This window comes from Anthonomus grandis, chromosome 4, assembly GCF_022605725.1.
Source record: "Anthonomus grandis grandis chromosome 4, icAntGran1.3, whole genome shotgun sequence".
Taxonomy (NCBI): Eukaryota; Metazoa; Arthropoda; class Insecta; order Coleoptera; family Curculionidae; genus Anthonomus; species Anthonomus grandis.
In genome coordinates this window covers 13,953,846-13,978,418 of record NC_065549.1, presented here as the reverse complement: position 1 = coordinate 13,978,418, position 24,573 = coordinate 13,953,846, and the positions used below count along the sequence as shown (strand labels likewise).

At 31.5% G+C, this 24,573-nt stretch overlaps 1 protein-coding gene and 1 long non-coding RNA gene across 3 annotated transcripts in view; one reads left to right on the top strand and one right to left on the bottom strand.

Annotated features, from left to right (window-relative positions):
* LOC126734951 (uncharacterized) overlaps nucleotides 1-24,573 on the top strand; it is an 88,615-nt gene that overhangs the window by 5,452 nt on the left and 58,590 nt on the right. The window lies entirely within an intron of this gene.
* Nucleotides 1-24,573, bottom strand: part of LOC126734946 (uncharacterized) — a 127,799-nt gene that overhangs the window by 75,303 nt on the left and 27,923 nt on the right. Inside the window, exon 2 of one of the 2 annotated variants that reach the window (XM_050438804.1) lies at nucleotides 9,212-9,311. In XM_050438804.1, the coding sequence (XP_050294761.1) occupies nucleotides 9,212-9,292 (81 nt within the window). In that variant the 5' untranslated portion in view covers nucleotides 9,293-9,311. Of the gene's footprint in view, nucleotides 1-2,073; nucleotides 2,537-9,211; nucleotides 9,312-24,573 lie in introns of those variants that run through there. The other variant, XM_050438805.1, reaches the window with a different exon arrangement.

Genomic DNA, 24,573 nt, shown 5'->3' with positions numbered 1-24,573 from the left:
GACGACATGGCTACAAATGCGGAACAGAACTATGCCCTGATGTGCGTACTTGTACTGCATTTGTGGCAAATGTACAAAATGTTGAACGAAATTATGTCGAAAGACAAATATGGCGCCACATTTGTAACTTAGGTGTGCGGCCAGCTTAATGAATGTACATTCCACAAAAATAATTTTGTGAATCTCCATCGAGTTTTTATGAATAATTTTCAACAATGATGGAACATCAATGTTTAGAGGGTGCAATATTACATGATTTTGTTATTGTTCCATCCTTTTTGAAAATCGTTTAACAGGAAAGGTTTTCTAAGTTTCTTAAGAGAGAATTTAAAGAGTGCACAAGCTTACATTTGTACTGATGTCAGGGAATATATCACACACCAATTTGGTAATAGATGGATTGCAAGGCTAGGTTAGCTATTCAAATTAATTTTTGTATACATATTTATTAAACTTTATACTGGATAGGCCCCACTGTCACCGGAATTAACGCTTCTGGATTTCTTCTTGTGGGGAAGTCTGTAAATCTAGGCAAGATATGGTGAAGCGCATACAAGAGTCTTTTAGACGTCTACTACGATTCGTGCAGCTAAAAAATTTTTCGCACGCACGGCTGATTTGTGTTTAGAGCAAAACGGTAAACATTTGAGCAATTTTTGTGTTGTTAATGTATTTGATGAATCCTTGATGTAACTGAAATTAAGGGGATGATATTAATTTTTCTTGTGCCATTTTCCAACGGACCTATTTGTAAGTCATTTTTTGTCTTACTGTAATTTTCGGATTTTCTCAGTGAAAGAAAGTGAAACATTGATTTTCGTAAAAATTTCTTTAAATTGTTAATAACTAGGCAACGTCGCATTTTAGGGCAAAACAATTTTAGGGTTAATAGACGAAGAGCTGGCTACGTAGGTCGATTGGTCACTTGGTAAACGTGAAATTTTGTTAGATACAGGCTCGGTTGTTACTGACATAGCAAGAGGCAGAGCGTCAGAACTCGCCCTGGACGGAATAAGTGAGGGTAGGGGGTTAAACATGTAATTTTTTATGAAAATTTTTTGATTAGGTACAAAGCTGACAATTTGCACTAGTATAGGAGACGATATTAGAAAATAGGAAAAAATTGTCAGAAGTCTACGCGGAAGATAAAGGGTCGTCAGAAGTCGGTAATGTTGCCAAAATTATTGCAACAGGTACACTTCTGACATTTTGCATACTTATATTATAATTCAAATTGAAATTACCTGCAAGTCGTCAGAAGTCCAAGTGGAAGAATAACGGAGATATTATTAATAATATGAGCGTCGGCCCTCCACTCCCACCTTCATAATATTTAGTATTTTAATTTTTTTGTCATCACGTTTACTTCTGACAATTTGAGAACATAATTTACAATGTTTGAGCATACTATTGCTCAACTGTCAGAGGTAAATTCGGAAGACATTGCTAATTATTAATAAATTAATAATTCAAAAAATGAAAAAAAATTATTAATTTTATATCATTAGAGATTTGAAATATTTATTGATTATTTATATTAATTTATGATATTTGAATATACCGTTAAAATTTTACATTTCCATTTGGAAATTTTCCACTAAAGCGTTGTCGCTGTGTCATTTAGTACGTTGTACACGACCAGCAAAATATCCCTCCCTAGAAGAAACTCTCCGTTCAAGAATTGGACTTATTACAGCGCCACCTTTTGACTGACCGCACCACTACGGTGCTTTATGGCGGGCGCGGAAATTTAAAAGTGGTGTTATTTTTGCTTTTCTGATAATTTTTACTTTAAAGTTGTCAAATATGTAAATTTATTTGCAATTTTTCTGTTACGACAAAGATCACAACAAAAAAATTGCAAATCATACATATTAGTAACTTTAAAGTAAAAATTATCATACAGAAACAGTAGTAGTTATAAAAAAAACACAAAAACATTGTTGTTTTAAAAGTTTATGACCAAAACAAGATTTACTTATTATATACGTTACTAAGAAATACTTATAGTTAGTTACATACTTAGTTTATTAACAAAACTACTATTAATAAACAATAATTATTTTTTTTTACCTGATTTATTAGTGAGAAATAGAACTGGCACTGCATCTAGCTTAAGCCCCCGCCTCGAGCCATATTGCCTTTGTTCAGGCAGAAAATGTCTCACACACAACACAATTTTGGTATAAAGTATCATAAGGCATTGTCATAAGCTTCGGATTGTTAACTTTTTTCAGCCACTCATCAATCCAATATTTATGGTTTTTATTGGGAAAACGAAAGCGACTGCCATCTTTATTGGAGCAACCCGGTACACAACATTTTTTTTTGAGGTCTTTTTTCACCAGCAAAATACATGGCTATTAACTCATAAAAAAACGGTAAACAAACACTCAAAAAGTAACTTTCAATAAGCAGTTAAATCCTTTAAAGAAAACACCACTCCTTAATAGTCTCGGTAAAAACGAGTAAGAACGTACAATAACAAAACACGTAAACAAAGAAAATAATCAAATGGCGGACTGAGTGGCGAACTTACAGTTTGACCATCGGATCTGTGTCTACGAAAAGAATGCGGGCGAAATTTTGAAGCGTTGTCACGTCTTATTGCAAAAATGAAATAGTATTGAATGAAAAGTAAATATAATGGTAAAATTAAGCTATTTAATCATAAAAAAGATAATAAATAATGTAATGCAGTTTAAACCATATTTTTTAGTTCTATTTGCTAATGTTTTGCATATTATAAAATCCAATATTGACTAACATTTATCCGAAATTCCTAATAAAACTTACAAAGCCGGCAACGTCGTGCTTTCGCGGAAGCATCTCGCTGTTTGGGGACAGGTGATTGGTTGATGACATCGCGGCCATTAATTTATTATTTTTATGCAGCTCTCTGTCTTTCTCTATCTTATTGGATCGCATCCTACCAGGTTTTGTGTAATTCTCGGAATAATATCGATTTCTTGCGGATTCAGTGGCGGCGGCGTATGTTAATACTTTTGAGCTATTAAACTGTTTTTATTGCTGTATTTTTAGGTACCTACTTAATTTCTGACCTATGACTTTTGAGTAGTGTAGCATAGTTTAGTTTATTTGCTATTATTGTTGTTGCTGTTTTGTTGTTGTTTTGTGTTATTTGTTTCTTTGTTGTTAAAGTTCATAATTTTTAACAGTTTTTGTGTTATTTACGTTAAAATTAATAACTTTATTCATAGCCATGTAAGGGAAGTGATTGCGAATGTTTATAGGTAAGTAAAATGATATAATATATATCATTTTACTTATATAATAAGAAAATTATAAAGCCTAAGCACAGTTATGAAAAAAAAAACATTAAAATAAAATCATAATTTATGCGACACTAAATTTCAAAAATTATGTACCTAATGTTGTAATAAATAAAAATCATATTTAATGAAATAAAACCAAGCTCGATTGCTTTACAAACAAAAAAGATTTAAAGTTAATGTTGGTTATTTTGAATATAAAATGTCTATAAATATAAGTAATATGAATTGGAACGTTGACTAAAAAAAATCGAATATCAGGATTATATACTTCTTGTACAAATTCTTAGGGTTTGAAATGAAGAAGCTACTAATAACTTCGTTAATCTACCAGTAAAGCGCAAACTTGAAAGAGTATCTCAATATACTGGCGTAAGCATTTCAATCGTGAAAAAAATTCACAAAGAAGATGAAGAAAGAATGCGGACGGACCCCAACAAAATGCTTTCTAGTCCCGGCAAAAAAAGACCGCGAATGACGAAGGTGGAACAAGACGACAACTTTCATTTTCAAATAGTTAAACACCTAATAAATCGAATTTATATGGGTTTAAAGTTGTGCCTACTAGCCAAAAGCTGTTGCAAAAATTGCCAGAAGAAAAAAATTTTCCAAAAATAACATCTTTAAGGTATAAATACCTAAGAGAAATAAAAAAACACCGAGCCGAAGGTCGCAATATTGCCTATTTAGATGAAACTTGGATAGACAATGACCTAACGTTTAAAAAATGCTGGCAGAGTGAGCCTGTTACTGGAGTGGTTAGCAATATATCTTCAACAGGTACAAATTGATTATACTTATTTAAATAATAATTTAAATTATACATATTATGTAGTAAATTCAATGTTTAAACAGCATAATTGGGATTATCTGCCGTGCTCTTTCCCTCGCGATATCCAGGCATCGAGTACGGCATTCTTATTTTAAGTGAATAAACTAAGGTGTATTACAAATTTTGTGTTTTCTTTACTTTACTTTTATCTCAAACTTCCCTAATCTTGTCTGTCATTTTTTTCTTACATATTTACAAATAAAATATTTTAGAAGACCTTAATTTCCAAATTAATATCTTACTTACAAATACCTATTTTAAAATTAAAACCAAACCATATTTTTTAATATTTAATACATTCAAATCTGTGTAATCGGTTTATAAAATTTCGCACGTCACTGGCCATTTCATGAATGAAATGAGGCGGGTCTAGTCTACAACCACGTTCCCCGCACCGATACCGCTTAGCTACAGATTGGTTGGGCAGACTTTACGACTTGACGATGACTACAGCGCTCCCTGACGACTGACTGCATAAGTCTTTATTATTTCACGGGAATGCGCATTTAAGTGAAATTTATAGGGGGGGATATTTTGTGACGACCAGGTATACGGTCGCTTCTGAACATCTGCTCTATTGCTCTCTGTCTCTCTTTATTTTTCTCTGTCTATCATACATAGCTTTATATATCATAGGGCATTATTTTCGCTGGAAGGGAGAGTGACGCATTTTGGAGGAATATGGGCACGAGCGGCAGTTTAGCTAAGATATAGAAGCGTACAGATTGTTAGCGTATTTTTATCATCAAATATATTTGCGTTTCTGTGTTGAGAGTATATTGATAATATAAGATATACAAAATGAATTTGGATACATTCTGCGTGTTTCAATGTAAGGATGTGCCTGATATATTATTAATTTTCACTGAAGAAAAATTAAAATAATGCCAAGAGAAGCTATGTGTTCGTAAAGCGTTGCACATGAAATACGGCGACATTGATCTTCCTGAACATGTGACTAAAACTCATGGGTACCATTCAATTTGTTCTAAAAATTTCTTGGCAATTCCAAAGAAGTACCTACAAAAATATGCCGAATTGACATTTCCTGAAAAAAATAAGAACTCACTGGCGCCTTTTGGAAATGTCTCAGGTAAATTAACTAATTAAAGGTAACTTTCATAAAATTAAATCTAAAGTATGGATCGAATGTGGTATTTCCGATAAGCGTCACGTTATTGATATTAATGCGCTACATGAATCCCTTGGATCAGACTTGTGCAGAGCACTACCGGGATTTCACGCTTTGACCGGATGCGATTTTAATCCCGCATTCTACAGAAAAAGTAAAGAACGTCCTTATAAACTCTAAATCAATAGACTATCAAAATGCATTCGCCAATTTAGGAAATATAGGCGCCAATAAAGAGAACACTTTTTCCGTCATTGAATCGTTTGTCTGTAACATGTACGGTATTAAATCATGCAGAAAGTTAATCAACTCCGATATGAATTATTTCACCGAAACTATACGATAAAAAATATAAATGAGCCCTTTCAAAAAAACAATTGATTCAAACAAAATTTCGATTTTTCTTGCTTGCCACCTTCCTATGTTAAATTACGTCAACATATGGAGAGGGCTCATTTTATCTCCAACATATGGACAAACGCGAATTTGTTTGATCCATATGAATTGGAAGCCGAAAATAATTGCGGATGGACTTTGGATGGATCCAATTATGACTTCAATTGGTTTGAAGGACCACAATTGGCACCATCATCAAAGATATTCTCACTGACAGTGAATAGTCGGAAGGTAATTTTGAATTTACTTTTGACAATTTATAAATTCAACTAAATTACTGATTTGTATTTTCAGCTGACGATGACGAAACCACATATATCAGCGATGATGATTTTGAATTTGATGACGATATGGAGGAATGTGGATCAGACTAATTTTATTTTCGATCAATATTAGTATTTGCAAAAATATAGATTAATTAGTATTATTATTCGCGATTCATTAGTATAAGTATGCGGTAATAATAATATGAATATTCAATTAATATTTAACATCTCTAATGAAATAAAATTAATTTTTTTTTTCATTTTTTGAATTATTAATTTATTAATAATTAGCAATGTCTTTCGAGTTTACTTCTGACAGTTGAGCAATAGTATGTTCAAACATTGTAAATTATGTTCTCAAATTGTCAGAAATAAACCTGATGACAAAAAAATTAAAATACGAGATATTATGAAGGTGGGAGTGAAGTGCCGATGCTCATATTATTAATAATATCTCCGTTATTCTTCCCCCTGGTCTTCTGACGACTTGCAGATAATTTTAATTTGAATTATAAAATAAGTATGCAAAATGTCAGAAGTGTACCTAGTGACAAAATTGTTGCGAACATTTTTGCAATATTACTGACTTCTGACGACCCTTTATCTTCCGCGTAGACTTCTAACAATTTTTTTTTTATTTTCTAATATCGTCTCCTATACTAGTACAAATTGTCAGCTTTGTACCTAATTTTCATAAGAAAATTACATGTTCAACCCCCTACCCCCATTTATTCCGTCCAGGGCGAGTTCTGACGGTCTGCCCTTGCTATGTCAGTAACAACCGAGCCTGTATATAACAAAATTTCACGTTTACCGAGTGACCCGTTGACCTACGTAGCCAGCTCTTAGACTATAAAGAGAGAGTCAAATGAGACTTCCATTTCAGAAAAAAAATTTAGGTAGTTCTATATAAAAATAAGTTCACAGTATGTATCACGCTTTTTTGGGACACCCTGCATCAACCAAACTAATTTTAAAAAGTAGATCTCTAACTCAGTTAACATTCCCACTATTAAAGTTTTTTTTCGTTTCAGGGTTCAGCCGCAATCGAGCACCGCGATATTAAATGGACACCCTGTATACAGAAATAAAAAAATTAATGTATTTTAAGTGAAGAAATAGAAGATCTGAATGCTTTCTTCTATTTTCTACAATAAATATACGAAGTAATTGACAACGATGTTAAAATTGTCTTTATAAGAAAGGCGTTTTAAAAAAAAGTCTATTTTGCACATCTTCCAATCTACCTTGGAATACTAAATACAAAATCCAAACAATGCACTTCATATAATGAAATATATGATTTAAAAAAAAATATATTTTTGATTGTCGATTAACAAATCCTAATATTTGATATAGGCTTTTAACTAAATTGTTTATATGTTTGTCAAAAATTAACTTTGTCTCGAACGTAATTCCCAGGTCTCTAACTTCTCGAACTCTATCAAGAATAACATTAATAATTCCCCTACCAATAAATGTAGCGAATTTTTTATTTATTTTTAGTAATTTAGTTGAAATGACATTTATCTCTATCAAAAATAAGCTACTAACTTGACAATTTTCACTAAATCGTTCTTTATCTTAAAGATTTCTATAAGATAAAAGTCTTAAATTGATTTAATTAATTTATAAATTTTAAGATCATCTGCATGAAACAAAAATTCTGAGTTATCGTAATATAAATGATAAAAAATAAACGTCCCAAATGCTACCCTTGAGGTGCTTTAGATAGTCTAATATTTCGGAATTTATACTATTAATGAAAACTTTAAATTTTCTGTTAGATAACTAATTGAGATTACCATAAGGTAAGCTTCGACCTTGACAATTTAGGACAATATTAATCACACTAACTTTATCAAAAACGTTGCTAAAATCGATGTAAATAGACAAAATATTATTAAAAAAGCAGATAAATTTCAATGTTTAGATAAGACTGGAATTGAAGCTATATTACTGAAGTAAGCTTTTCAAAAACTAGGGTATTAGTTTATTCTGAGCATCTTTTTTGATGCATTATTAATAATAGTTTATTATAAGAGATACGACACAATTTTAAATTAGTTGTGCTCTAATAGAAGAGTGCCAAAAATAGAATATTGAAAATTGAAGGTTTATCCAGGAAATAAAAAATGATCATCTTCTATGATATTCGATAATACTGCTTTTGCTAATCTTACAATAGCTTAAAAAGCAGTGAAATCAAATCAGTGAAAAAAGATACCAAAGAGCAGAAAATTAAGCAGTAGTTTTGTACATTACATTTTCCGTTCTTATGAATATATTCTTTAAAAACTTGATTGATAGATTTTGAATCACTTGTGGGCATGTCTTCTTTCAAAATATATTTTACCATAAATTCTAGATGTTAAAAGAGTATTTCTTTCAGCAGCCTTCAAGGCACATATCATATCAACAAGTTCCTTATATGGAAAGTTCATAATGAGAAATAAAAATTAAAAATCTTATCTAATTTAATAAATATTTATATTAAATCTATTAATTAGAGTAGAAAAACAGAGCTAGATGTAAAAATGGCTATTAAAATATATCAGAATTATTAAATATATTCTTTTAGTAATTTTCATAATTACTTCAAAAATACGCTTTTTTAGATTTAATTTTTTTTACACATAAATTTGGGCAACAACGACAGTTGAGCATAGGATATATTTAGCAATAAATGAAGGAATTTCACAGATAAATTAAATTACATAAAAAACGAATTTTTCATTTAAAAATGTTGAGATATTGCATATTTAATTTTAGTAAATTCATAGGCGCTAACTTTACCTTCACGCATCCTTTGTATCTTAAAAAATTAAAATGGAAGAAATGGCAAAATACGGACGAACTCTCAATAATATCTATTACCTTCATCACTTACCAATATACAAAACCATGTACGCGTGAAAATATTAACATTAAAAACAGAAATAATAAAATTCTTGTATTTTTAGGTTTGAGTTATAAAATTAAACATAATTTATTTGACGTCCGTTTGTAATTAATTAAAACGCTTGTTTGTTCAGCGTCATTTTTTACGTTTACATGAAATAACAATATCCCTCAAGACCCCAGCTGTCTATACATAAACAATATTATTCCATCAAACAAACTTTGGGCACTTAGCTAAATTGTATATTTTTAACGTCCATTTTTACCAAAATATTTTCAGCACCGTTTGTGCTTAATGGCGCTATTTGTTTTCATAATATACGTTCGTAATCCGTGTTTATATTAGACGAACTATTGAGTTTATATTGTTTGTTTTAAAAATTATTCTTACCCCTGTATAAATTCCGCAGGCTATGGTTCCCTTTCTCACCGAGTTCCAGCAGCAACAAGAGTGCAGTATAGTCATCTTCATTTAGGCGATGTTAAGGTTTCTAAAAATAAAATATAAGAATATTAAAAAAAACTCAATAATTAAAAAAATTGAATATTATATAAATAAAACCAAAAATTAAATAAATTAATAATTGTTGAGATTTTTATGTACTAACAATGTCTATACAATATGTTATTCTGCATTAATTCAAAACGATTTGCTAAGAAAAGAGATTTAGATGTTAAGATGATGGAAAGTCTATAGGAAGGGAAAAAAACAGGGGAATGTTTTTTATGTTTCTTGACTCGCAGATTTGAAGTAATTAAAATACACAAATCAATAATCTTAAAAATTCCAAATATCATCTCATACTATTGATGGTCTTAAAGCTTTGGTGCATCCTCCGGTAAAGATAAACTTTGTTGAACATTTTCTTTATTTTCAGCTTCTCTCCACATTTGCAGATTCTTTTTCAAGATTTAGAGATTGAGTGATATAAATCCCTAAATTTGTTCCATATGACTATCCGTTTCGTATCTCAAAGCTGCATCCTCAGGCAATGATAAAGATGAAATATCATGTTGATAAACTTATTTTTTACCCTCAGCTTCCATCTACATTTGTAAATATATATACATATGTTCCTCTGTCAGGTATCTGGTACTCATGGCCACTTTCTTTATTCTGATGGCCTTCTGTCTAATTTTTCTTAGGTCTCCCTCGGTTTCTGCGATTTGATGGTACGAACTTCATGGAAGTTTTGGGCAGTCTCATTTCTTTCATCCTTTGGACATGTCCGTACCATATCATGTTTGTAATTATCGAAATATTTATTCCCATTCATTGTCATACGTCGTCATTTCCTATTCTATTTCTTTTTGATATTTCCAGTAATTTCCAACCATTTCAGTCGCTTTAAGTTTTCTTCGATTTTGTTCCGTTATTTTCCAGATCTATGCTCTATAAGTTAAACTGTTACTGAGTTTTACATATATGTTGTATTTACGTTGTTTTTCAATTTCATTACTCCATAGTACACCATTTAGACATCCTATAATTCTTCTGGTTTGTGTTATTCTTTTCGTTATTTCTTTATTGTCCTTTCCAGTCATTTTCACACAAATTCAAACTTCACACCAAGATACTTGTAAACCTTGCAACTAGTTACTTCATCTATATTTTATCGATGGTTCTGATTTCCAGTCCCTACTTATTATACTCTTCCAGCAATTTTAGCGCCGTATATTCTATAACGTCTTTTTTATTCGCTATTGTAACTTGGTCGTCAGCAAATTGTATAGTATAGAGGTAAGAGTCTCCAATATCGATGCCCATCCCGTTATATATTCTCTTTCATTGGTACAAAACTCACCCTACATAGATTTTAAACAATGTAGGTGATGCACAGCAGCCTTGGTGTAAACCTTTATTTACTGGGAACTTCTCTGATAAGTTATTACCGATTTTTACTGTTGACGATGTTTCATTATACAGGTTTTTGAGAGCTTTTATTATAGAGTAACTAAAATTGGTTTCCTGTAAAACTCTCGACAACTTCTTGACAGGGACTGTATTATAGGGTTTCGAAATCCTAATCTCTTCTTTGTACATATATTCATGTGCAATGAGATTCCAGATAATTTTCCCATACAGATGACTTTATATTCCCTTTGTTATGGATGAACGATATATATGCCTGTTTTCATTCTGCAGGATCTCGAGTGTAATCTACTTTCACATAATTGTAAATGATTTCAAAAATTGAAAAGAGAGATAATATGAGTCTTATAAATTACTAATTTGGTTTCGTATAGTTACCGATTTTGCCTCTCATAGCTGCATCTTCAGGCAACGGTCAACGTTGTGCTTATGAACATTTTATTTATATTCGTAAATCCATTCTATTCATTTGTAGATTTTTTAAGATTATGAAATACAGTCCGCCTCTTTCTTAATACTCAATTTTTTTCGAATTGTCATCAATTTATGCTAACTATTTGGCATAACTGCATCTTTACAAAAATATTGATAAACATTATTTCTATTATCATGAGAGCAAATCAGGGTCAATAAAAATTTGCATTTCGGAAAAACGTTTAGTGGTTCGTGGAAATCATTGAAAAATCGATCGGAAGGAGAACGTTCTTCATGTATGTGCTCTCTAAGTTTTCTTTGGCACCAGCCAGGAACCACCAGCAAATGAACAGGAACTGGAAAAGAAGAATAAAGTACGAAATTTGCTAGATAGCTGACAATGGTTAAGGCTTCCTCTCCTGAAGTATGCTGTGATTATGACACACTTTGCAATAGTCCATTCAAGTTTTAGCTCTGTCTTGCTGCTACACAGGCCAAATTTGGAGAGGTTACTTTGTCGTAGTGGTGAAAAGTTTATCAGTCTGTCCCTCTGTAGAGTACAAGGCAGAAAATCTTAACAAACCTCATCAGCAATCTTATTATTAAAACCATAAATCTTCGCTAAAATTTAGTATCAGATAAAACCAGAGCTCAAGGAGATCAAAACTGGAAAACTGATGAGATATTAGGTATAGAAGCAAGAAGAAAACATTGTCGTGTGTAATTTCTGATGAAAGCAAGAAGATTCAATTAGTAAATGACAACCAATGCATTCAAAGAAATGGGAATGTACTCAATAATGAGGAGCCATACGAATTTCAAATACAACCCTGTCACTCTTAAATCTTTCAAGGTTACGGTGCATCTTCAAGCAGCGATAGACCTGTGCTCATAAGCGTTTTCTTTATTCATAATTTTGTTTTATACTATTACCGGTTTCACATCTTACAGCTGCATCCTCAGACAACGAGAAACAGTGCGCTTATGAATATATTCATTTTCTTTAGCTTCCATCAATATTAGCACAAGATTTTAAAAGTGACTTATAAATCCCATTTTTTTGTATTACTACTACCCATTTGCATCTCTAAGTTGCAACCTCAGGCAACTATAAATATTCTGATCATGATCATTTTATTTATCTGCTATCTATATTTGCAGATTATTTAAAAAAACTAAGACAGACAAAGAAAGTCTTAGAGTTCCCTAATTTTATATCGTATTACTACTGATTTAGAATGTCATAGCTGAATCCTCAGACAACCATCAACATTTTGCTTATGAACACATTCTTTATACTCAGCTTCCATCTATATTTGCCGAAGATTTTAAAAGACTAAGAGCCACAAAGTAAGTCATACAAATCCCTAATTTTATTTCATATTACTATGGGTTTCACCACTTCTGGCTGCATCTTTAGGCAATGATAAATTGTCCGTTTAAAAATTTGTTCTTCCTTATTTACTCCATCAGATTGTAAATCTACCAAAGTATCACAGAAAATCTATTTTCGTTTTTATTTTCTAGCTTTAAGGCTGCATTTTTAGATAATGAAACCAATATTTCTATTCTGAGATTACTATGACGTGCAAATATTCGTAAAAACACCAGAAACCCGCCATCATTTAATGAAAAATCCCTAATAAATATTCAAGCACATATTCGGGTAGTTTTTTTCAAGCACATCGTAAAAACAAGGGTATTAAAATGGGTTTCTAAAGGTGAAGTGTTGTAATAGGTTTCTAAATTTGTTAAGTAAATGGATTGGGGAATGGAAAAACGGGCCATTTGTATTAGGTCCGCGTTCGAGTAACTAAATTTTCGTTGCTCGGGTTTTCTGAGGGAGAACCTTTATTAAAGAAAGCACATTGTAAAGAATGTTTTTATGAAAACTTTTTATTTCTGAAAATAGATAATTTTATTTCTTTTGTCATGTCTCTATAGTCATCTCAGCCCTGAAAGAAAATTTTTGAAACAGGATATATATATCCAGAGAAAAGCGAATCATGAGCCTACGGCTTATATTTTTTTTCGTTATTAATTGATATATTTTTTAGTACCGCTGCTGTTATTTTACTTCAAAATGAAAAGCGTAAACGTTTTTGGTAGTCAGTAGTAAATTTTATTGAATACGTTGTATACATCTGCAGCAAAGATTTGTCTAATTCATAACTCAAGTGTAAAGTTCAATGTTCTTGTGGTTATTTGTAGAAGTTAATTTTTTTTAAATTACCCTTTTCTTAGATCTTCGGCAGTGCTTATTCCAGGTTTTTTTTTTTTTTGTGATGCTGTAGATTTCGTGTTTTTTACCTTTTATAAAAGTGTATGACCAGCATCTTTGGGTAATGGATGAGTTTTTCGAGTATTCCAGGTTTGTTAATTCAGCTAAGCGATATAAGTTGAATATTCACAAAATACTGTAACTGTTTAGGCAGAGAAAAATCTTAAGGAAGAATTGTCCAGAAGTTTTATATTAAGATGCACATATTTTCTTTTTTCATAGTGTGCCGGGAACGTAGCCGTAGTCGGTATTGTTATCGTATATGTCTGCCTTTCTCGTCTAAGTTTGGCACTTTTTATAGGTTTTAATTTTTTTTTGTATGTATGGTGTTGTGTCAGTTACAATGGATCATCAGTATTGTTTGTGAATCTTAAATCGCATTGTTAAGGAATAAAACGTAAAAAATACCATAGTATATTCCTTACCGCCAATTCTGTTATCAACAATATCGGGAGGTATTTAGGCGACTGCGTTCCAATATCCGGTTAGTAAAATAATATGGCAGGCAGTAGCAAAACTTTCGATAAAGATCCTGCAAGTAGCTGTTCTAAGTGTAAGGTGGTGTTTGATGATGTAAGGTCCATTATCCAGTGTACTGTGTGTAATCGGTACTTCCATGGAAAATGTTTCAATGTGGATATGCGTGGTTTCCATATGAAGAAATCGATTTGGAAGTGTGAGAATTACAATACAACTTCTACTAGTGGTCAAAATTTAGTGCAAGAACCACGCCTGCGAAAAAGAAGCCGTATAGATGATCTCGTAGATCAAGAGATAGATGTCGGTGCTACATTATTATTTTTAGTAGAGAAAACCAAAGAATTCACTCAGAAAGTTGATCTTTTATTGGTGGAAAACAGCAGCCTTAAAGCTGAAATCGACATCTTAAAAGAACCGAAACATCCAGCAGCAGTGGAACCTAGGGGTGGTGTTGTTACTTATGCTTCAACGGTCCAGAAGAAAAATGACAACAAAGTATTAGTAGTTAAACAGAAGTGCCCATAAAAAGATGCCCAACAAGTTAAGGAAGACCTGCGCAAAAACGTAAACCCTACTGATATAGGTGCTGGTTTATCTTTGGGTAAACCCACTAAGAATGGAGGTATAATTGTAAAATGTGGCAATGAGAAGGATCTATCCAACATTCAGGCACAAATACAAAAGAAAATGGGTGACTCATATAGTGTGGATGTCCCGAAACTGTTAAAACATCGAGTCAAACTAGTAGGAGTTAGTGAGACGGAATATACTTTAAGTGATAATGAGGTTGTTTCAAAAATTGTGAGTCAAAATAACGTTTCAAATGCCCCAGAAAAGAAAATTAAAATTGTACGTAGAACGAAAGTGGTAAATCGTAAGTTTACTTTGGTGCTGGAGGTTGATGCTACCACATACGGAAAACTTATGGAAAGCGAGAGGATGAACATTGGCTGGAATCGCTGTCTAGTGTTCAACGACTATGGAATAAGGAGGTGTTTTAGGTGTTGCCGATATGGCCATGTTGTGAATGAGTGCAAGGAGGACAAGGTATGTGCAAAGTGTAGTGGAAATCACGATTTCAAAGAGTGTAGCGTCGATTTTGTTAAATATGCAAACTGTGCTGTGTCCAATAAGAAATATGGTCTTAATCTGGATGTGAGCCATGTTTCTTGGGATGTACAGAGATGTGAATCGTACAAGAGAATTGAAGACTTCCAACGTAGTAAGTACTTAAAATAGCAATTAGACTTTAATATTGTTTTAAATTCAAGTATAATATATTTAAATTGTCAGGGATATCTTAACAACACGGATAACGTTCTAGTTTTATTTAATGATTGGAAGCCTAGAATAGTATTTTTAAGTGAGACACATGTTAGTTCAGAAATTGAATTATGTGAATTGCATGTAGATGGGTACAAATTAGAGCAATGTACCACTAACAACAACAGAACAGGAGGTGTTATGGCTCTGGTTAGGTGTGATATTAGATTAAAACCATTCAGAGTGTTGATAATTATGTTTGGTTGTTTGTCTCTTGAAGTATCTTCGTCTGGTGTTAAATATTTTTGTGTACTGTTTTATATTATCCTCCTCAAAAACAGGATGGTAAATTCTTAGAATACTTTAATGACTATCTTGATCTTGTAAGTGATTTTATCGGCATTAATATTATAGTGGGAGATTTTAATTTTTATCTTTTAAAAGACACATTTTACGGCAATAAAATAGGTAATAATATTTACACGGGTGGGTTTCACCAGATTGTTAAAACAGCTACCAGAATTGCCCATAATAGCCAAACTCTTAAAGATTATATAATAACCAATCATAAACAGCTCCCACACAGAGTCTATTTAACACCCAAAATTAGTGATCACGCTATTTTGTCCATAGATTTAAATAAAGAAAAAGAGCAAGATGCAGATATAATATGTTATCAAAGGTCTTTTAAAAATTACAAAAATGATCAGTTACAGCAAGTGTTCTTAAGCATTGAGTGGAACAGGGATATATCTGATGTAAATGTTTTGGCTGATTCTTTTGTCACTGAAATAAAAAATATTATAAATCGCATGTGTTTTAAAATTAAATTTGTCCAAAAACAGAGATATTTATATAAAAAGTAGATTAGTGTTGAGATCAGGGAACTAATGCAGGATAGAGATATAATATACAAAAGGGCAGTTATCGATAAGAGTGAAAGAACCTGGGGTGAGGATAAAGCTAAAAGAAATTTCATTGTAAATAAAATTCGGGTTGAGAAAGAAAAATATTACGCTGAAACTATTGATTTACATAGAAAAAATCCAAAAGAACTGTGGAAAAACCTTAGAACTCTACTACCAGGAAAAAAGCAATTACTGCCACATACCATAAGATTTGAAGCCGAAATAATTACTAAAAAGGCAGATATAGCGGACAGATTTAATAAGTATTTTGTTAATAGTATTAAACATATAATTCTAAATATACCACAGCCCGCCAACATACCGCCCTTTAACAATGGAACCACAGTGACTAATAAGACTATCCAAATTTGAAAAAATATCAATGAGTCGAATGAAAGAATTTCTTAAAAGTTTAAAAAATCTTGGAGGTGGAGACAGTGGTATTTGTAAACAGGTTCTTTGTGACGTTACTTCTGCCATTGGAGATCGACTATTACATATAATCAATACATCACTTGGATCAGTTTTATTCCCAGAGACGTGGAAATTGTCGACCGTAATCCCTGTTTCCAAAGTCCACAATACTAATCTTCACAATGAATTTAGACCAATAAATACAGTGCCGGTTTATGAAAAGCTATTAAAAATTTGTGTAACAGAACAGCTACTTGAGTTCTGCGTTAGTAATAATGTCATTGTCAAAATTTTCTAAAAAACTTGGATTTATTAGCCGAATAGGCAACGAATTATCCATAAACACAAAATTGTCCCTGTATAATGCAATAGCACTACCCCATTTGCAGTTCTGCTCAACTTTATTGTCCAATTTGCTGAAATTTAAAATAAAACAATTGGAAGTAATACAAAACAGAGCTTTAAAAGTAATTTTGCGTTGTAATCGTTATATCCCTATAGAAACCATGTTAACTATCCTAAATGTGTTGTCAGTTAAGCAAAGAATCGCGTATAATGTTCATGTATTTGTATTTAAATCGAAACATAACAGGCACTCAAAATATATATGTGATAAAGTTAAAGATTTTAGTGATGTCCACACATATAACACCAGAAATCGTAATGATTTTATATTACTCGACAGATGCCAGACAGCCCAAATGTATAATTCGGTGTTCCATAAGGGTATTATTGAATTTAACAAGTTACCAGTAAGTATTAAAAACTGTGATAACTTAAACTAGTTGAAACAGCTCTTGAGGGAATATGTTCAAAATAACTGTTAACTGTTTATATTTCTTTTTTAGCTTTATTTTTTAGGTTTAAGTTTTATGTTCTTAATCATGCGGTGATTGTTATTGTTATTCTTATTGTTGGTTTTATTTATTTTTACAATTTTAATAACTTTTTAAATTTAGCTTTATTTTTTAGGTTTAGGTTTTATGTTTTTTATCATGGTGACTGTTATTCTTTACATTTTATTTATTAACATGACTATTTTTTTCTGATTTTTATTAAAATTTTATTTTAGAATCAAGTTTTTATCTAATTTTTATGTTTAATGTTAAAGATATTTTATTTAATTTTTTAGGTTTTATTTTTACAATCTTTTATTTATTTAAGTTTAGGTCTAAGGTTTATGTACTGCTTATACAATGCACCTTTATCGTATAACATCTATTTTTATTTTGATCTGTGTCCACATTAGCTAGGCCTCCTTTTCGATTCGACATTTGTACATACGTAGATTGATTTTTTTAGTTATTAATTACTAATCAAACATCTTTGTATATTTTTATTTTTTTGTATGTAGCACTCTTTACTAAATAAAGAAAGATTATTATATTATTTTGTTTTATTAATATTTTCTGCTTTATTTCTCTTATTTTTATATATCTTCAAAAAATGTTATATTTTAGCATTTATTTATTCTATTTAATAATTATGGTATATTAGGCAAAATATTTGTCATATTAATTTCCTTGTTCTTTTTTTTATCCTATTGAGTTCTTTGTTTTTATCTCTATTATAAGCTTTTTTATATTTTTTATATCATTACATTATCCGTTCTGAGATTTAAAGAAATCTTGGGTTTTAGAGACACAAAAAATATTATATTGCCACTTAAAGGCAATATAATATTTTTTTGTGTCTGGTATATGGCGAAAATAGTGTTAACATTGTGGAATATAAACGAATTTGTTAAATACAAAACTGATATTTTTGAAACAATTTTTTACTTTTGATTGGCTAAAATAAATTTAAAAAATATGAAAACATTATTTTTTAGATAAAAAATGTAATCACGACGAAGGGTTCGACTTTTTTCAAGACATCAAAAACATTAAGTTCCTTTATATTTTAACTCTTAGAATCCCTTTTGTTTTTGAAATTAGTAAAGTCTTGTTTTCGTCTAAAAACTTGAACTATTAGCATGACGTTTCTTCCGAACTTTGAACTCCTTCAGGCCACTGATGTTAGACCCACCGATAGAAAGCTTAACTTTTTTACTAATATGCCCATCGGAAAATCCCTTAATATTATCAGGGAAAAATAGGACGCAATACCTGCAGACAGAACTGGACTTCCACTGGAGTGAATAATGGACCTTTTGGAGGTTGATTTTCGTAACTTATCAGGTTTAGAGAGCACGCGATAAGGACAGCTCAATCCAAATCTAAGATGTAGCTTAGCACATTAATTATTTAGAACAAAAGCGACACAAGCACCAAGTTCACGGTGAAGCTGCAAACTGAGTCAGCACTGTCCTTTTTAGTTCTCTTCAACCATCCTGGTTATACAAAGATGAGAATCATTAAAACTCTATATAGAGAAGCAGCCACACTCTGCAACAATATTGTTGCTCAACAAAGAAATTGAAAACATCACCAAACTTACTTGTAGCAGAACGGGTATCCAAGCAAACTGATAAAGACAACTATTAGAAAAGTAGGAAAGAGAACAAGGAAAAAGCCACAGCAACTGAAGGATCATACAGGATTTTTAACGATTCAATACATCAAGGGATCCTCGGAGAAAAACAGGAGAATTGTCAGAAAATTCAACATCAAGATTGCTTCACTTCGAAAATACTTGGTTTAGTATCAAGGACTTACTGGTCACTAAGAACTACGTGTGCCAAATCCCCTATGAATATGGAAAGTCATATGTAAATGAATTAAAGCGACCACTGAAAGTCAGAACAAAAGAGCATCGAAAGTGGATCCGAACAAGAGAGGAAGCAGTGTTGATATTTTCCATATCTGGAGACCCCTATTGTCAGAACACTGCAATGTTTAATTCGCTTCAAACATGACCGGACGTCACAAACCTCCAGTATTTAAGCCCGCAGAATAGTTGCTGCACTTGATGTTGGACATGCTTGCCAACCGAAACGTTGTTCTAAATTTGAAATAAAAACAATAGAAGTTCGAAAATTAGACTTTCATTGGTAATTTGTAAATGTGAACCTGGATATTTTCAGCTTTCATCTATTAAACACCATAATATATATGGTTACCCTACCTATTTGGTATTCAATATTCAAAAAACTAATTGTTTAGGTTTCATTAAATTTTCAATTTAAATCTTTTAAAAGATTTCTATATACTCTCTATAAAATTGCTTTTCCAGATATCAATAGTCCTCAATAAAACAACAATGTATATCTACTACAAACATTTTCATTAAATTGAAATATTGCATGTTATCTAAATCTAAATAAACATACATACGTTTTAAATAAAAGCAATTTACATTACGTCGATACATAAAATATCCATAAATAAACTTTCTCAAATGTAGAAAATATGTATAAGCTTCTAAAAGGCATCACACATTTAAAATTCTCTCACGTTTAACCTAAAAATCTTTTTAAATATTTATAAAAGCGTGTTCGTGTAAATTTGGTAACTGTTGAGCTCGGTTCTTCGTTTGCATACTAATAATAATACCATAGAAAAATATGTTTATTTCTTTGAAGTTTGTTTATTTATTTATGTTACACATATACGGAAAATTCTATTGAATATTACAGTAAATTATTATAGCGCACAAAAATAAGTATTACAACAGTTAAACTATACTGCTCAGTAATATTCATGTTTGGCCTTCTTTAGCGTTGGTCGCACATCTTTAATTCGTCTATTTCCAGTCAAACAATATTAAAAAAAGAAACAGAAACATTTTTATTTAAGATAAATTAAAATAAAGACCTGTTGTAGGTCATTCTACAGTTAATCGATAAAAAGGGCAATAGCTGTGCAGATATTTGGAAAGGAACTCAACTGAAAGCTGTAGAACTAAGCGACTTGATGACCAAACAGTGGATTTCTGATACTAGTAGAAAACGATGAAGATTAGAATAGTATCCAAAAACAAGATCAGATGTTAAAGTCTTGGAGGACAAACATTTAAAAGTCTTCTGTCTTTAATGTCTTAGTCACAGGCTTACCAAATAGTTGAGAAAAGGGTACTGTAGGTGTATTTACATAATAGTAAAGCAACATCGGCTAAAACTGTCAGAAAATGATAGAGGTTCTTTCGAGTTACTCCTATTCAAGAGTCTTGAACTACTTGTCAGGTGATCGATAAAGAGACTAATTTATTATTAAATTAATAATTTACCTGTGATAGACTTCGGACCTGGCAGCAGTAAAAATTATAAGATAGATAATCATAAAAGATTCTTGGCATAATCAAGGTTATACAGTTATAATCAGTTATTAGAGTTCTTAGGGTATAGTGAGAAGTTGAGAAGAAGATTTTTTCTACTTAGGTCCAGAACTAATGGCTTTTACTGTAACACTTCTTTACTGTAAATAGTCCTAATTTAATTACTTGAGAAAAAGAAAGTCTTTTAGGAAATTCTTTCCGGCTCTTGAGAGGACACTTCTTTTGTTCCAGGCATTGGAAGTCATCTTAAACATCTTACATGCACCTGAAGTCATTCCTTACATATTCTTCTAGGGTCTTAAGAAGACTCTTTAATTTTGTCATTGCATTTATTTCCACACTTTAGGTTACAGCACTGAGAACACCTTAGAAGTATTTCATATTTTGATAACACAAATGGAATATTTGAGATACTCCAGGAATTTTCTGTTAGGACAATAAGTTATGTCATTCCTCATATTTATCTTCTAGAGTTTCAAGAGTTGAAAATTTCTTAAGCTGAACTAGAAGAGGACTCGTAAGAGCCCAAAAGAGATAAGAAAGTACTTCACATTCTTAAGAGGATTCTTCTTTCAGGAGGGTTCCATATTCTGATGACACGAATTTCATCGGAGATAGTCCAGGAAGTTTCTGTAAATGTTTTACAGAGAGTTGCAGTCATTCCTCATATGATCTTCTAAGCTTTTAAAAGTTCTTTTCTTGCATATCTAGAAAATATTAAATATAATTATTAACTTCTTACAGGCACTAATTCATGCACTAACTAATGCCTCATGTCTTCTGAGCTCTTAAGAGTTTGACTTACGTCTTAAAGAAATTTTAAGTTATTTTTAGCATCCTTAAAGGATCCAAGGAATAACTTCAACTGCCTTAAAGATGTTGAAAATTAGTTCAAATAGTTTAAAGTTATCAGAAAAGTCCTCTTCGGAGCACAGAACTAATGAGAAATTACTTCAATTGATTCTCGAATTTTAAATGACTTAAAATGTACAAAAAAGGACTCTTAAGAATGCAGAAGATATGAGGAATTACTTGACAATATTAAAAGAATTCTTCTAAAGGCCCAATTTGAATATCTTGAACTTGTCTATCCTCGGCTGATTGTGCAAAATTTAGCTCAATTTGCTATCTAGGGGTTGTTGTAGCAATTATGTTAGTAGGGCTGAAAATGCTTTAAACAGAGACATCAGGTTCTTCTGAAAGTTCATACGATTTTAGTTTAATGGTGAGTCCAATATTCCTAGTGTAATAATGCTCCTTGCTGATTCTGATTACTCTGTTGCTGAACTATTTCCTAAGCATTTCTCTTCTGTATATAGCAACCAAAATTGCTCATTTGACTCTAATAACCATATCAATTATAAATTTAATTTTGTATCTCAGGTTGTAATAAGTTCTATTGATGTTGAAACTGCACTTTTAAAAGTTTATGCAAGTCAAGAGTACAAATTCTGATCAAATTGCCAACAGGCTATTGAAAGGATGCTGCTATTCTCTTTATCTCACTTTTTACAAAATATTTTATGATTCATTAAATCAGGATCTGTTCTCTGAACATTGGGAGGTATCCAACGTTTGAGCAATGTTGATCAACAACACAGGTTTGTCAGTTCAACATATTCAAGCAATGGTGAGTAGCAAGTTGAAATTGGTGATTGCTTGTCTCGATGCTTTAAGGCTTTTTCAGGAGTCTCACAAGGTTTGCATGTCGGTATTCTCCTGTTTATTCTATTTATAAACGATCTTGCTCTTTTCCTAAAGTCAAAATATCTCCCATTTGCTGACCATTAACATTCTTATAGGCAGGTCTGCTCTCCTCTAGATATTAAAATTCTGCAGACTGACATTATAATAATCTTTTCTTGGTGCAATTAAATAGCATGTCTCTTAACTTTAATAAATGTTATGATTTATGAGATTCAGTAGAAAGAGAAGTCTATAGCCTGTAGAATACTCAATTAATAACGCAACTTTAATGTAGGTTAACTTGGTAAATGATGTTAGTATCTACTTAGGTCCTAAGCTTCGATTTTCTCATCACTTTAATCATATTATATTTAAGGAAAACTGGAATGTTGGGCTTTCTTAAGAGACAGTGAGATTTCAGTAGGTAATATTTATGAATTTAAATCTTTGTATATATCTCTGGTCAGATCTAGTCTTAAGTTTGCTAATATAATATGGTCCCCTAAATATCAAATAAATATCAGTAGAATTTATCCTTTCGAGATCAGGCACATTTCTTTCAGCTAATCAGACCATATCATATCTATCACTGTAAAGTAAGTAAGTATAACCGAGTACTATGATGTATGCTTTGCTTTCAAATTTTTGAAAAATATTAATACTAAAATGATTCTCTGATCTTCGAATGTAATATATGATTTGACCTGTGCCCAGCAAAGAGAAACCAATAGCTTTTATGTTAATGATTGAATGATTGAATTGATATGTTAATGATTAATGAATTGCGTTAAGAGCTTAAATTAGCTAAACATTTAAGAGCCAAATTTCAATGGGTCGTAATTGTTTATTTAATGCATTTCGTAACATATCCTAAGTAACACCACTGAGAATAACTCGACACGAATTTAGGGATTTTTAAGGATTTTTCAGTTATCATTATCGTTCCATTGGTTTTTTCATAAGGAGAATTTTGGATTTTAGTTAAGAAAATATATATAGATATTTTTTATTGATAATTTTATCCTTCTTACCCTAGGATCCATAAAGCCTTTTCTCGAACCAAATATTGGCATATAACATTTTTAAAAGCCTTTAAAATGAACGAAAATAAAAATAAAATAGAACGATATAAATCACTGATTCCAAATCCTGGTTTTCATATTATTTATTTGACCATAAATATGTAAAAAAATAATGATCCCCAACCAAATTTAATGGCCCGTATCCACGATATATTAGCCCTTAAATCTGCCATCTGCACTCTCACATAATTCACCCAATATATAACGTTTAAGCAGCTTATAAATTCTCAGCTCACTTTTAAATCGGCCTTTGCCTTATATACCCGAAAGTTCGGGCACTTTCGACCCAGTTAGGAACTTAATCCGGTAATAGAAGTACGAAGTAGTATGCAGTTAAGAATATTCCTTATGTCTTTCCTTGCGCTTACGGAGGGAAGTAATGTGCATAGAAGACTTAGAAAAACATTTCGAACGGAACGCCGAAAGCCCGGCAATAAATTTTAAAACTACAAGTTTCCTTAGCTAGTTTGGACAGGAACAGGTTTTTTCGGGATATTGTATTTTTAACTTTAGCAGAAGCTTTCGCTGGAAGTTACAAATTATGGTCGTAAATTATAGGCATACAAACGCTACGGCTCTTATAACGCATTCAGTTATTTCTAAGGCCCTTGTTTTGAATTTTCCTTTAGAAAACTGGGTAAAAACTTTCAGTGTCTTATATTTTTTGATAGGCAACATGTGCTTTTTTGAGCTGCGATTGTACGCGTCACGTCAATTGAGCTGTATTTACGTCTCTGCTGTAAAGTGCGAATTTCGGTGAATCCAGAGAGAAGGTAAAATAAGAGGGACGTCAAATTATATCATATTTCGAACACCTTATTTTTGACATATGAGAGTTAGTCTTAAGAACATTGAAAGACTAGAATTAGTAATCAACAACTTTGAGTTCAACATGTGCACAGTGGGAAGAGAGATGTTTTGTTAACAAGCATATTCATCGATTCTCGGTTGTCAAGTTTACACGCATTTTAAAAAGAAGAATTTTTCAGTTATATATCAACACATATAATAATGTTAATTTAACTTATTAATATTAGATTTTGGATTAAAAATAAAAAGTAGAAATAGATATATGTTATTCGAAGAGCAAAAAAAAATTATTAACATTCTTAGGTATTCCTAAAACCGCTTCTAAAA